This window comes from Myotis daubentonii, chromosome 3 (genome assembly GCF_963259705.1).
Source record: "Myotis daubentonii chromosome 3, mMyoDau2.1, whole genome shotgun sequence".
Lineage (NCBI taxonomy): Eukaryota > Metazoa > Chordata > Mammalia > Chiroptera > Vespertilionidae > Myotis > Myotis daubentonii.
In genome coordinates this window covers 210,864,667-210,878,634 of record NC_081842.1, presented here as the reverse complement: position 1 = coordinate 210,878,634, position 13,968 = coordinate 210,864,667, and the positions used below count along the sequence as shown (strand labels likewise).

Below are 13,968 nucleotides of genomic sequence, written 5' to 3'. Positions count from 1 at the left end.
GGAAGCCCAGCTGAGCGGCTTCCAGAGCCCTGGAGAATGTTCATGCACGGGCCCAAATCCCAGAACCTCTGTGACCCAGAACCGTGAGAGGCTGGGGTCATCCCCTCCACGTGGTTCCCAAAACCTCCCAGCCCCAGCGCCCATTCCTGCCGGGACCTTGAACCCTGTACGAGGGAGGCTGTTGGCGGACATCACACTATTTTTAGAAGCACGAAAGGCTAAGAGGATAGTGTCTTCTCCCTCCCGGGGTGGGAGGAGGTATCTCTGCCAAGGCCCTGCCGGGAAAGGTCCCTGATGCTGGAGCTGGGAGGAGAGATGAGCTCCCATAGGACAGCCTGACAAAGGGCAGAGCAGGGCTGGGCAAGGCGAACGGGCACTCTCTGGACCACAGGCTGACAGTCACCATGAGGGGAGAGGTGCCTGGGAGGGGCTGGCCCTTTCTCCTGGGCATCAGCCAGGCTGTCCCAGGGCTCTGCCCACTTCTTCTTGGCATCCTGGAGAGGAAGGCTGCCCCTAACTGGCTGTGACCCCAGGCAAGTGTTGTAACCTCTGGGCCTCAGTTTCCCTATTTGTGAAACGGGGAAGTGATAATAGCATCTATTCTAAAGGCAAACGGAACTCAGTCAGCGATGGCGATGAAGGGAAGCCATTGTTTTCCCAGAGTCCCGGCTATAAACTGTGTGACCTGAAGTAAGCCCGTAATCTCGGAGCCTCAGTTTCTCCACTAATGACCTCCATGGTCCCTGAGCTCCTGACCTGGACTGACCAGGGCTGGCATCCTAACTCTGCCCCTAGCGGCTGCAGGACCCTGGACAGGTCACTGCACGTCTCTGCACCCACTTCTCACCTGTCCAGTGAGAGCACTGACGGGCCCCACCTGCCGAGTCAGCACGAGGACTAATTCCAGGTGCTCGTGCACAGAGCCCGCCCACAGGCTCCCTCGAGAAATGCTACTGCGAATGTGACTAGTACTCTCCCTCTCTGGACAAAAGGCGCCGGAAGAAGAGGGAGCCAAGCAGCACTGCTGGCTGCTGGCCTGGCTCTGCCCTTCCTCCCCAAGCAGAGGGGGACAGGAGAGAGGAGGGTGGGGAGGAGAGAGGAAGGGTGGTGGAACCAGGGGCAGGAGGCGGTGGGTGGCACGGGCAGAGCCCAAACTCACTCGTTGGTCATCTGTACCACCTTCTCAATGGCCGTGTAGCCAGCTGCCAGGAAGTGCTCTGTGTACTGCTGCATCTTGATGGACTCGAGCCACTCGGACACGGTGCGGAAGGGCACCCCCTCGGAGCCGCTGGTGCTGGGCAGCCGGATGGACACTCTGCAACATGAACGCCCACCCTCGGGTCAGGGTTGCACACCCAGCCCGCCCTAGGCCCCCAGCCTGTGGCTCCCTCACCTGGGCAATTCACCCAGCTGCCCCGGGCCTCAGTTCCCTCACCCGGGCAACGGGAAAGCCAAGTCAGGTGGGTTCAGGGAGGCAGCCTGGCATGCTGGGAACACTCAGTGTTTGACGTTTACTGCTGCCCCCTCTGCCTCTACTGACAAGGGCACCACCAATAACCACAAAATAGCGAAACCTTAACAGAGAGACTCAGGTTCCTAGCGTCACAGTCCCAGCCTGGCCATGTGCCCGCACGTAAGGTACTTAATTGCCCTCCCCAGTTCCTCATCTACAAAAGGGGGAGGATTATAGGGCCCACCTGTAGGTTGTTTAAATGAGTTAAAACATGTAAGGGCTGAGAGCAGTGCCCGGCACACTTGCCACATGTGCTGGTGGCTTTCATTAGTGTTACCCACGCCGGCCCCTGTCCAGTCTAAGTAAAGCCCGTGCGGGACTCCGAGCCCCTCGCCCACTAGCCCTGACCGGGCACTGTGCTGGGGGCTGCCACGGGTGGAGGGCATGGGACTCACCGGGGGTCAAAGTCAGCCAGGGTCTTGAGGGATTCGGGAGCGCGGATGAGCTTGTCCAGGATGCTGACGATGTCGGCGAACTTGGGGCGGCGGGCGCGCTCCTGCTGCCAGCACTGCATCATGAGCTGGTAGATGGCGGAGGGGCACTCCATGGGCGTGGGCAGCCGAAAGCCTTCGTTGATGGCTTTCATCACCTGGTGGGGCAAGAGAGGCAGGTGGGCAGGGTGCCTTCACAGCCCTCAACCCACGCAGGTCCCAGGGATTACCAGTACATGGAGGTGGGCAGAGGAGGAACGAACGGGGAGTCCCAGAAACAGGATGGGCCTCCTGTCCTGAGCCGAGAGGACAAACAGCAAGTGTCGAGGGGGCTGCCTCTGTACTTCCATGGAGGAAGGGACTCTGACCCTGATCCCTCACAGGCCCCAGGCAGCAGCCATGCTGTGAGCCTGCAGCCAGCCTCCCTCCAGTCTCTGGGCGAAGTCATCTATACAAGCTGCCCCCTTCACCTAGGCAAGCATGTCAAACTCGTGGCATGCGGCCCACCAGCTGCAAATTTGACATGGTTGGCCTAGACTGCAGTGGCCGGCAAACTCAGTCAACAGAGCCAAATATCAACAGTACAGCGATTGACATTTCTTTTGAGAGCCACATTTTTTAAACTTAAACTATATAGGTAGGTACATTGTTATTAACTTAACTAGGGTACTCCTAAGGCTTAGGAAGAGCCACACTCAAGGGGCCAAAGAGCCACGTGTGGCTCGCGAGCCGCAGTTTACCGACCATGGGTCTAGAGCACTCTTCGCCTCCTGGTGTTCGCCTGGCTACTTTACTGTCTTTTGTCTCAGCAGAGATGTGACCTCCTCTGAGAAGCCTTCCAGTCCCTCAGGCTGGGTGAGGCATCAGGCATGTGCACACACACCCATGCGCACACACGCACACATGCATCCACAGGTGCACACACACATGAATGTACGTGCAGACACACACCCACAAACATGCACACACACCACTACTGGTTTCCTTGTCTTTCCACTGACGTAGTAAGAGTCTGGATCTGAAACCCAGCACAAGGCCTGGCACATAGTAGGCCCTCAATAAACCTAAATGAACAAACCCACGAATGGTCTGTACCAGGTGAAGATTGGCACCCAAGACTCTTCTCTGCCCAGCCTTGGGGCTCAGGAATGAGTAGAGTTTAAGTTCAGGTCCAGGGCAGGCCAGGCTGGGTAGGATGAGGGGGCCTACCTCGTGGTTTGACAGCTCCCAGTAGGGCCGCTCGCCATACGTCATCACTTCCCACATGACGATGCCGTAACTCCACACGTCACTGGCCGAGGTGAACTTGCGGTAGGAGATGGCCTCCGGGGCCGTCCAGCGGATGGGGATCTTGCCACCCTGCAGGGGACCCAGGCCCAGTCACCACTGTCCTCGCTGATCAGCCTCAGGACTATTGCAGCCAGACCAGATGCTGCGGTCAGGGCCCCTCCCCTCGGTGCTCCCTACAGGTGCTCTTGCCTCCTGAGGCCCGTGGCCCAGGTGGGCAGGTACGAGGACCCCACCGAAGGCAAAGGCTGTTGCACCCTCCAGCCATGGATCCCGATGGCGACAGCCCCCTGGCACTCACACTGGTGGTGTAGGTGGCCTCAGGGTCGTCCTCCAGCACACGGGACAAGCCGAAGTCGGACACCTTGCAGACCAGGTTGCTGTTGACGAGGATGTTGCGGGCGGCCAGGTCGCGGTGGACGTAGTTCATGTTGGCCAGGTACTTCATGCCTGCCGCGATGCCCCGCAGCATGCCCACCAGCTGCAGCACGCAGAACTCGCCATCCTTCTCCTGCCAGAGCACAGGCCTCAGCCACCAGCCGGCCCGGAGCCCAGGAGGGCACCCCCAAGCCTGCCGCCAAGCGTCCCGGCCCACCCCAGTTCACATACGTACCCGAAGGAACTTGTCCAGGGCCCCGTTCTCCATGTATTCAGTGATGATCATCATGGGCTTGTCTGCAGGGGGCAGGCACAGGTGTAAGGGGATGGCACAGATGGGGGGTACAGCTATGGACGGGGCCCCTGTCTGATACCCCTAGTGGACAGCCCCTCTCCACCCCCTGTAGGTCAGGCCCCCCAAGGGCCCTCCACCCCCCACCACTGGTGACAAGCCTCACATTTGGAGACGACGCCCTCCAGGCGGATGATGTTGTGGTGGCTGAACTGGCCCATGATGCTGGCCTCGCTGAGGAAGTCCACCCGCTGCTTCTCGGTGTAGCCGGCTTTCAGCGTCTTGATGGCCACAGGTACCTCCTTCTTCCCCGACGCCTTCAGCGTCCCCTTGTACACCTCCCCAAACTCTCCTGCAGGCAGGCAAGCGGGGGCAGCATCCCCAGTCAGCCGGGACCGGGCACTCCCAGCCCGTACCAGGCCCTCCGCAGGCGCGCCAACCTCACCTGCTCCGATGACCTTCTGTCTCGTGACACAGGACGGGTGGATCTCGGTGGTGAACTTGAGCACGGCCTGGTTGGGGTCCTCGTACGTGTGGGGGTCTACATATGTCTTCAAGGGCTTCAGTTGTTCTGGAAGGGGGAGGAGGGGCTGGTCACAGACAGGCCAGGGAGGGTCCCCGGGAAGGGTTGCCCTCAAGGAGGAAGCGGAAGCTACAGGATCAGGGGCCAGGAGACCGGGACCAGGCTGTGGGACATGGAGCTTCTGGCTCAGCCCCTCGGAGCTGCCCCGGGGAGTCCTGGGAGTGCCCGGGCTGCGGGCTGAGACGGGGCCGGGGGCCTGTGGGGACAGGGGGAGGGGCACGGAGGGGGCGGCGCCTCACCTGACTTGGAGAAGTAAACATCCTCCGAGGACTGGCGGGCCCGCTGGCTCTTCCTCCTGAGAACCCACCGGAACCAAGCACAGGGGGTCAGCGGCTGCTCTGGCAGGAGCCTCCTGACCCCGCTGTGGCCCTGAGCGGGGACTGAGTGTGCTCAGCGCCCTGCTCTGCGGGCAGAGGGCGGAGGGCGGGCTGGGGCGGGGCAGACAGGAAGCGACAAGTGGGCTCACTCCCTGGGATCTGCGCCCTGTCACGGCCCAAAGGAGGGCTTTCCTCATTAGCGCTCCCTGGCGCTTCCTGCCTGGGAGTCCGGAGGAAGTGTGGACACACCGTTAACAACAAGGGCAGAGACGATGACCGCTCAGAGATGGCCTGGGCAGAGACGTGTCCCAGGCCCCACGGCGCGCCAGGCGCTGTGCTGAGCGCTTTGCAGCTCACTGCATCTTCACACCCCCAGGGGCTGGGGGAGATCACTATCAGCCCATTTTCCAGACAGGAAACCGAGGTTCCCACCCCTCTGCGTCCCACCACGAACCTGCGATGGAGGAGGAAGCCGATTCCTGCCAGCACCAGGAGCAAGACAATGACCACGGCCACTCCGCCAATCACCGCCACGTTGGCAGACCCTTCCATGGCTGTTGGGGAGACCAACTGATGACAAGGAAGCCCCCCCCCGCCAACTCCACACCCCCTGTTGCACCCACGTTAGGGACTCGAAACACATGCTGGGTATTTTTACGTGTGATGGTCATAACGCTCTTTATTCCCATTTCACAGGTGGGCAGTCAGAGGCCGGCCCCCGGGAATGCAGCCGGCACTCCCAGGTGTGGGACTCTTCCTGCGATGCAGGATTTGACCTGGGTCTGCCAACGCCAGAGCTCAGATCCTCCCTTCTGCTCTGAACGAATGTCGCTGGGTCCCCTCCCCCAGCTCCCAATTCAGGCCCCTCCCCAGGCCATCAACCCACACGGCTGTCCTAGAAGCAGGCTGACCAGAAGGGTGGATTTCTGAGTTTGTTGACCCTTTCCTCCTCTCAGGATGTCCTAGCTGCTCCAGTTCAGGGCCCCGGCCTGGCTCACGCCCCGGTCCCCGACTCACACAGCGTCTGGAACTCGTGCACCTTGCTGCCGGCACCCTGGCCCTCCTGTGTCAGCGCCTGCACTTGGACCAGGTAGGTGGTGTCCGGAGCCAGGCCATCCAGGGTCACAGAGAAGTCCTCGGTGCGGCGCACGTTGTAGGTGTTGGAGTCCCCCTGGGGGTGGCCAGTGGGTGCAGAGGCAGATGGTGAGGGCAGGAAGGGCCATCAGCTCAGCCCACAGAGACCACCCCTGCTTAGCTCACTTACGCGGCAAACTCAACGCTCTCCTTCCGGAGGGGGAAACTGAGGCTCAGAGAAGTCAAGGGGCTGGCTCAAGGTCACAGCCAGCAAATGCATGACCCGGACTCCAACCCAGGTCTGCTCGATCCCCAAGACCTGGATTTCCCCCCAACTATCTCGTCTGGGAATTCCAGAACACTGTCTCCTCTCCCCCAAATCTCTGCTGCGCTGGCCTGGGACAGGTGACTCAGGAAGAGCCCAGACCTCAGTTTCCCCATCTGCAGAACGGAGCTTCTTCAGACGGCTGTGTCGTGTGGTGGCTATCTATGACACCCCTCCCTGACCCCCTGCAAGTTACCTTCTTGCGGTAGGTGACCTCGTACTTCCACACACGGCTCTGCTGTGGCACAGGGATGCTCCAGGACACGCTCAGCGAGGTGGTGCCCCGGCTCTCCAGCTTCACCTTGGGGGGCTCTGGGCAGAACAGCGGGTGGGGGAGGGGTGTGATGAGCCACCCAGGGGTGGGGGCAAGTGTCCCCAGACCCGGATCCATCCACAGCCCCAGCTCTTTAAACCCCCACCTGGGATTCTTAACTTCCAGCTCTAGAGCACAGAGCCCCAGACCCCGGCCCCACACAGCTAGCTCCTCAGAAGAGCCCTGAGAGCATCTGTGAGTGCGTAAATAATAAAAACAAAGTCACAGCCACCTCCTGCTATAGCCTTTCTATGGACCGGGCACTGTTCTAAGAGCTTCATATAGAAGAACTTATTAAACCCTCTCCATAGCCGTTACAGGTGAGGAAACCGAGGCTCAGAAAGGTTGGGTAACTTGCCCACAGTCACAGAGCTGGGGAGTGACTCCAGAGACTGTGCTTTTAACTACTGGCCGCTGCTCTCTCTCTGAACACAGCTGAGCCCTGGGTGGCGGGCCTCTGGAAGCCACACCCGGGCGACAGCCGCCGCCACCAGGCCCTCACCTGTCTGGTTGATGCTGACGCTGGCGGTGCGGAAGCTGCGGCTGGCCACCAGGTCCGAGACACCGTTGCGGGCCTCCACGGCGAAGGTGTAGTTCATGTGGGGCTCCAGGTCGCTGACTATCAGGCTGGTGCGGGTCAGCTTGTTCGGGAGCTCGGAGTAGCGCACGCTGGCCTCGCAAGGTCTGCACTCGCCTGACTCGGGCAGGCACTGTTCGCAGGTGACCCTGTAGGTGATGTCTTCGCGGCCCCCGTTGTCCAGGGGCGCCTTCCAGCGCAGCTCCACTTTGGCACCCATGCCCACGGCCGTGAGGTAGCTTGGGGCAGAGGGCGGGCCTGCACAGAGGGCAGAGGGCAGAGCTCGAACCCGGGTAGCCCTGGACATGGCAACCACCAGACCCTGGCCACCTGTCAACCTCCCTGACCCGCTGCACACTCACCTGTGCAGGGCATCGACAGCGAGTCCTGCGGGGCCCGGAAGTAGCCTTCCTCACACTCACAGAACGTGGCCCCCTCGGAGGACGGCAGGGTGTGTGCGGGGCACTCTAAACAGGCACTCTCGGACGCCTCCGATTTGAAGAATCCAGACGAGCAGGCTGGGGACAGACATCGGTCAGTGCAACCGGTTCCCACGGCAACGGCTTTTCCACTCCCTGGCCATGGGACCCCGGGCAAGTCGCTCAGCCGCCGTGGGCCTGTTTTCTCATTGTACAATGTCTTGTGACGTGAAAAGGCATGGCAAACACCTACCTCACGCTGGACACTCAGGAAATACCTCATCTGCATGCCCCAAGCCTGTGCCTCACTCCCCACTGCCTCTTGCAAGAAGCGCCATGCCCCTGAGCTCGGCATTCAAGGCCCCCGTCTCACCCTTTGGCTTCCTTAGCACCCTCTCTCACACCTGCTCAGCACTGGACAGAGCTTGCTGTACCTCCTTTCATCTGTGCCAACCAGCCTGACAGGTCCTCACCTGGACGTCGGGCTGCCCAGGGCAATAACTGCGTCTTCTTCACTGTTTGTTTTGATGACTACCACCACCACCACCTCAACTGGTCGGCCAGGCACACCAGCTCAGGATGCCACCCCTGCAGGTGCTCCCCCCACGCCCAGATCCGACCGTCCTTCCGTTCTAGGGCTGGCCGACCAGAAAGCAGGAAAGGCCAGGCCCCCAGCATTTTCTCTGGGTCTGTTTCCAGGCCCGAGTCATTTCCGCCACTCACAAAGGCAGCCAGGAAGCAGTTCTTCCTCCCCCGATTGGTAGGTCCTGTCCTGGCAAGGCCGGCGAGGGGCTCAGGCACCTGACTGCAAGGCCTTTTTTCTCACACTGGCCTATCCTGCCCCTGCCCCAAGCCCCTTCCCGGCCCCACAGGCAGGAAGCTGCCCAGACACAAGGCCCACTGTGCGGGGCTACCCAGGGCTTGGAGTGGACAGAGTGGAGAGGGGTCACCCTAAGGACACCTTCCAGAGCCCTACGATTACCGATACCCTCCTTCGGCTTAATCTGTGGATCCAACACTCGCTGACCCTGGGCGGGCATGGGCCCGAGGTGTGACAAAGCCCCTGACCTCAGGGAGCAGGAGCATGTGACCGTGTCTGCCATAAAGGAGTGGGCAAAGGGCTAAGGGGCTGGAAGCAACCTTGGCCAGAGTTCCGAGGAATCATGGAGGAGATATTTCAGCTGGGGTTTAAAGGCTGAGTAGGAGTGCGGTAGGGCAGAAATATGGGGAGGAGAGTTAGGGGTGAGAAACAGCAAGACTAACAGAAAGCATGAGTGGTTTGTGGGCACAAATGGTGGGGGGCACCAGGCAATAAAGGCTGGGAGGTCTCCAGGAACCAGAATGGGAAAGGCCTGTACTGCCAGGCCCAGGAGCTGGGGCCTTATCCTAAGGCAATGAGACCATTGAAGGTTTGATGCAGAGAACAGCGGCACAGTCAGATCTACACGGTCAAGAGAAGCCTGGGACAAAGTCTCCCTCCTGTCCTGTCCCCTATGTGAGCAGAGGTGGGACGGGGACGGCAGTCAGGGGACAGGACTCAAAGAACACCCAGTTCCTTACAGTCCTGGACAATGACTTCCTGCTAATGACTCTTCTCACAGGGGGGCCCTGGCGACTGTCCGTCCCAGCAGCCTCTCTCACCCCCTCCGCTGGCCCTGCCCTGTCAGAACCTCAGCACGCCTGTAGGAAAGGGGACTTGTCCAGGACAGAGGGGGCCTGGAGCCCCAATAACGAACACTGACCACTGGTTAAACCACGGCCGGGTGCAGCTCCTGGTCCAAGCGCCTGGCATTCATTTAGTCCTCACGATCAGCCCGTTAAACCTGGGCACTGCGACCACGCACGCCGCTTTGGAGGCGGGGACATGGCTGTGCAGGGAGGCCAGACAGCTTGTCCACGTTCAGCAAGCTCCCGAGACACAAGAACAGGACCTAAACCCAGGACTCCTGGACTTGGAGCCCCTCTCCCTTCCCACCAGGATCTCAATGCGGAGCAAAGAGGGATCCATGTTCTGGAACAAGCCCGAAGCGGAGATGGCCTGCTTCAACAGCCAGACAGTCCCAAGACTGACGTCAGAGCAGCTGGCAAAGGGGGTGGGGGTGGGGGGTCCTAACATAGGTCTTTTCACACTGGGCACGTTTATGTCCTAGGGCAGTGGTCGGCAAACTGCGGCTCGCGAGCCACATGCGGCTTTTTGGCCCCTTGAGTGTGGCTCTTCCACAAAATACCGACTTCTGGGCCACGAAGTTTCAATCGCACTGTACATGCGTGCCCGCACGTGGTATTTTGTGGAAGAGCCACACTCAAGGGGCCAAAGAGCCGCATGTGGCTCGCGAGCCACAGTTTGCCCACCACTGTCCTATGGGAAGAAAAGGGTGGACTCAAACCCAGGGTGGGGTGGCCAAAGTCTCCTTCAAGTGTCCCAATGTCTTTAAGAAACTCCTGGATATTATGCATTCGTCCTCATATCTCATAGAAGACAAAATTGCTCTCTCCTCTCCCAAATCTTCGGGTAAAAATGAGACTCCAGAAAGCTGGGCCATGTTTATCCTGGGATTTCAGTTCCCCCAGACGCTCGGACTTGTCTGCCAGGGGTCTACCCCCTGGGTGAGCGGTGCTGCAGGAGGTCTCTTCCCCGCAGGGTGGGGGGCTTATGGGCCCCTAGAATCTCAATTGCATCTTTCCCGTCCAGGCTCTCAGGCTGCGGAGGGGACCGTGAGCCTCCATGAGCGCGGGTTTGGCTCTGCTTAAGGCTTTTGAGCCACCTGCAACCCCCCCACCATGCCCCCACCCCACAACCACGTGGCTGCGCCCCAGCCCCCCAGCCCTATGCCAAGGGGAGGAAGTGGGGGAAGAGTCGGGTTCCATTCTCTGGCCCCAGAGCCTGGGGGTGGCCCGCCTGCTGCCGGCAGGAAAGAGGGAATTTGGAGAGATTTCCGCTGCGGATGTGCCAGATAACACAGTGGAGAGGCAGCATCAACAGGGCATGTGCTTGCCTGACGAGAATGTGCTGCCCCCTCCTCCAAGCACAGAACTGCAAGGGGCTCTCCCCGGGGCCACGCCAGAGCGTGCCCGCGCGCAGGGGCCTCCGAGTTCATGGGTAGGACACCAGCAGGCTCCTGTGTCTTCCTCTCTGCCTGACGGGATTTCCTGCCATTCTGGGCAGGCAAGCGGGGACAGGGCCACACACTGGGTGTTCACACACACTCAGACACAGTCACACACCAAAATACTCCCTGTCCCGCAGCCAGCCAGCAAATTCTTCTGCATCCTTCCATAGCCCAGCTTGGCTATTACAGAGCTCCTCTACACAGCCCTTCCAAACTGCCCAATTTCTGGCTCCCTTCTTGCCCCATCAGGGCATCTGTTACTCAGTTTCACATTTACCAAGTAGAAACTGAGCACTCCCTACCCTGGCACAGTGCTGGGTGCTGGGATACGACGGCGAGATAGATAAACACCATTTCTGCTCCAGGGGAATTCACTGGCTGTAATGCTCCATCCGAAATTATTTCCGCACACATTAGGAGCCGCTATGAGACTGGCAGCTCCTGGAGAGCAGGAAGGGAGTCCAATTTATCTGTGTCTGATGGCCCAGCAGAGGAGCTGGCACACAGTAGGTGCTTAGCTACTATTTGTGGGCTGGATGGATAGATGACTGACTGACTGACTGAATGAATGAATGAATGAGTAAATGGCAAAACCTACCATGTGCACATTAAACACATGCTCTAGGACCAAGAAGTGAGCAGTCCAGGGAGAGACCCTGTGGGGATGGCGTGCCAGGGCATCCACCTGCCTACCTGCCTGGCATGCACCTGGCATTGGCACACCTGTGGAGATCTTCTCTGGCCCCACTCACCTGGCAGGCCTGTATCACTCTGAGCAGAGGAACTGGGGCACGGTGGCTGCACCCTGGGCTGTACCCCAGTTTTTCCAGTTCCCGGTACCCGCCCCTCAGGTGGCAGCGTGGGGTGACTCAGGGACAGACACCCTCTGGCATGACGCAAATCCAGCCCCTGGCAGAGCTCCTCTCCTCAGGCCCAACCGCCTCTCAGGCCAGTGGTGGGGCGGTCACAGGGTCAGGAGGTCACAGTAGCAATTCACCTGGGGCCAGTCATCTCCTCAAGCCGTGCCCAGCTGGTGTGCAGCACCTCAGCCCAAGAATGCAGAGTGTGGACTTTGTCTCCTGCCCTCACAGGCAGCCAGTGGCAACTCATAGTTACTGACCCAGCAAATGAGGGACATTGATAGTTCCGGGCCTGGGGGCTTCTCGCGCCCTGGCAGGCCCTGTGGTCCCCACAGAAGCCGGTGTCTCCATGGCCCCGATTGCTGCCGCAAGGTGATTGTTGCCAGCACCCTGACGCTTTCACGCACGCGCTCTGGGGAATTATCATAGGGGCATTCCTCCACAAGCCATGATAAGCGAGGCTCCCCCCACCCCCAGCCTCCCCGCTTCCTGCTCTCTCCCTACCACCAGCCTTTTATCTTCTGTTTGCTTTCCCTCGCCTCCTTCCTTCCTTCCTTCCTTCCGTTCGTTCTGGGGACCCACTCACCTCCGGTGAGGGAGGGAGGGGCCTCCCCAAGGAGCTGCCAGCACCTGAATTTGCCCCAGTGTGAGCTGAGGGTGGGGCAGTCAGGGTATGGGAGGAGGGGGGGCCCAAGGGCAACTCCACAGAACTGAGGCCCGGTGGCACCCAGAGCCCCCAGCCGTGTCCTGACAAAGCAGGGCTCCTGCCAAGGCCCAGGGGCACCTGCCTGAGACCCACCTCAACCAGAGAGCCGCTCCTGCCCAGGGGGTGCCTGCCTTCAGCTATGGACCCCGGACTAGGCTGGGGCCCCTCGGGATGCCAGTGCTAGGACCCTGCTCCTTGGCACATGGTGAGGTCCCACGGTCAACGGTCTGGCAGAGCAGCCCAGGCTCTGGACGGAGCCACAGCACAAAGTCACAGGCCCAGAGGGGACTCACCAAGGTCACCCAGCTATAGATGGGAGGACACATGCCAGGGGCAGCTGGGGACAATGTACTGCCCTCCTCGTTACAGGCCCCAGCTCTTTAGGCCACTGTTCCCATTCTCTGGGCCTCAGTGTCCGCCTCTGTAAAATGGGAATAAAATCCTCAGCCCCTCTGGGTTGTTTGTGAAGATGGGAAGAAAACCTTGCTTCTGAAATGTTTAGTTAGCATGGTGTCTGGAATGGGGTGTCCCTATGAACCGGGAATAGAGGAACTAAGGTAGAGAGGGGACATTCCCGAGGTCCTGAGCCCCTTCAGGGAGCAGGAGTCGCCAAGGAGGGAATTCCCAAACGCCCACCTCCAGCTCTGGCCTCCCAGCTGCTGGGCTGAGCCTCTGGCCAAAGCCGCTGGCCACCTGCTCACCTGGCCAGCAGTCCCATGGCCGAGGCGCCAGCCGGGGGGCCCGCCAGCTCAGCGGCCGATGCCAGCACAGGAAGCGGAGCCGAGAGGGAGACAAAGCCGCCCCAGGGGAGATGACGGTCAGCCTGTCAGCCTGAGTGACTCCACTGTCCTCCGGCGGGGCCGGGGTGGGGGTGCCGGAGTGAAGCTGGCTCATTCCTGACATAGCTCACGAGAGTTCTCCGGGCAGCGTGCCCACCTGTCCAACACAGCACCTGGGAGTGCCTCCCTTCCGCTGTCCACTTAACTCTTTCCTGAGCTCGGAGCTTCCTGGGGAAAGAACCCTGAGAAACAAACTTTGGGAATAACCTGGACCCGGTGCTGGGTGGCCTCGGGGTACCCACGCCCCTTTTCTGGGCACAGTTTGTCATCAATACAAGCCCCAGTGGGAGAATCCAGGTTGCCAGGTTCTCCCATTAGGAACAGGGGGGGCAGACCCAATGCCTCCCTCAACATCTCCCTCAACGTGTACAGCAAACACCCCCCTGATCACCCCACCTCCTGCACGAGGACCTGCCATCCTGGGGTTGCCCTGAGAGCTGGTCCCAAGGCCAAGAGCTGAGTCAGGGATTCCAAAGGAACTGGTCATTTCCCGCCCCATTTCCTGACCCATCCTCTAGCCTGGATGCCGCTGCGTCGCCTGCATTCAAATCCTGATGCAGCCACAGCTCAGCTGTGTGACTCTAGGCAGGTCTCTGAGCCTCAAATCCCTGTCTGCTAAACGGAACGGCAGAGCCAGGCTGGTGTGGCTCAGTGGTTGAGCGTCGACCTATGAACTAGGAGGTCACGGTTCCATTCCCAGTCAGGATATATGCCCTAGGTTGCAGGCTTGGTCGCCAGTGTAGGGGGCGAGCAGGAGGCAGCCAGTCAATGATTCTCTCTCATCATTGATGTTTCTATCTCTCTCCCCCTCTCCCCCTCTCCTCTCCTCTCTGAAATCAATAAAAATATATATATATATTTTTAAAAAAGGAATGGCAGAAAGGTGGTGCGAACTCAGCACGAGCGCCCGCATAAGTGCCTGCCTAGCTGTGTGCCTGCCCTTG

General features: G+C 60.1%; 1 protein-coding gene across 1 annotated transcript in view; it reads right to left on the bottom strand.

The window, feature by feature from the left end:
• Positions 1-13,968, bottom strand: part of EPHA2 (EPH receptor A2) — a 28,442-nt gene that overhangs the window by 5,187 nt on the left and 9,287 nt on the right. The window contains exons 4-16 of the mRNA XM_059691130.1: positions 7,453-7,608; positions 7,016-7,348; positions 6,397-6,512; positions 5,819-5,972; positions 5,256-5,355; positions 4,724-4,779; positions 4,347-4,472; positions 4,068-4,253; positions 3,845-3,906; positions 3,533-3,742; positions 3,154-3,303; positions 1,909-2,102; positions 1,160-1,315 (exon numbers count right to left, since the gene is read on the bottom strand). Of these exons, the coding sequence (XP_059547113.1) occupies positions 1,160-1,315; positions 1,909-2,102; positions 3,154-3,303; positions 3,533-3,742; positions 3,845-3,906; positions 4,068-4,253; positions 4,347-4,472; positions 4,724-4,779; positions 5,256-5,355; positions 5,819-5,972; positions 6,397-6,512; positions 7,016-7,348; positions 7,453-7,608 (1,999 nt within the window). The remainder of the gene's footprint in view (positions 1-1,159; positions 1,316-1,908; positions 2,103-3,153; positions 3,304-3,532; positions 3,743-3,844; positions 3,907-4,067; positions 4,254-4,346; positions 4,473-4,723; positions 4,780-5,255; positions 5,356-5,818; positions 5,973-6,396; positions 6,513-7,015; positions 7,349-7,452; positions 7,609-13,968) is intronic.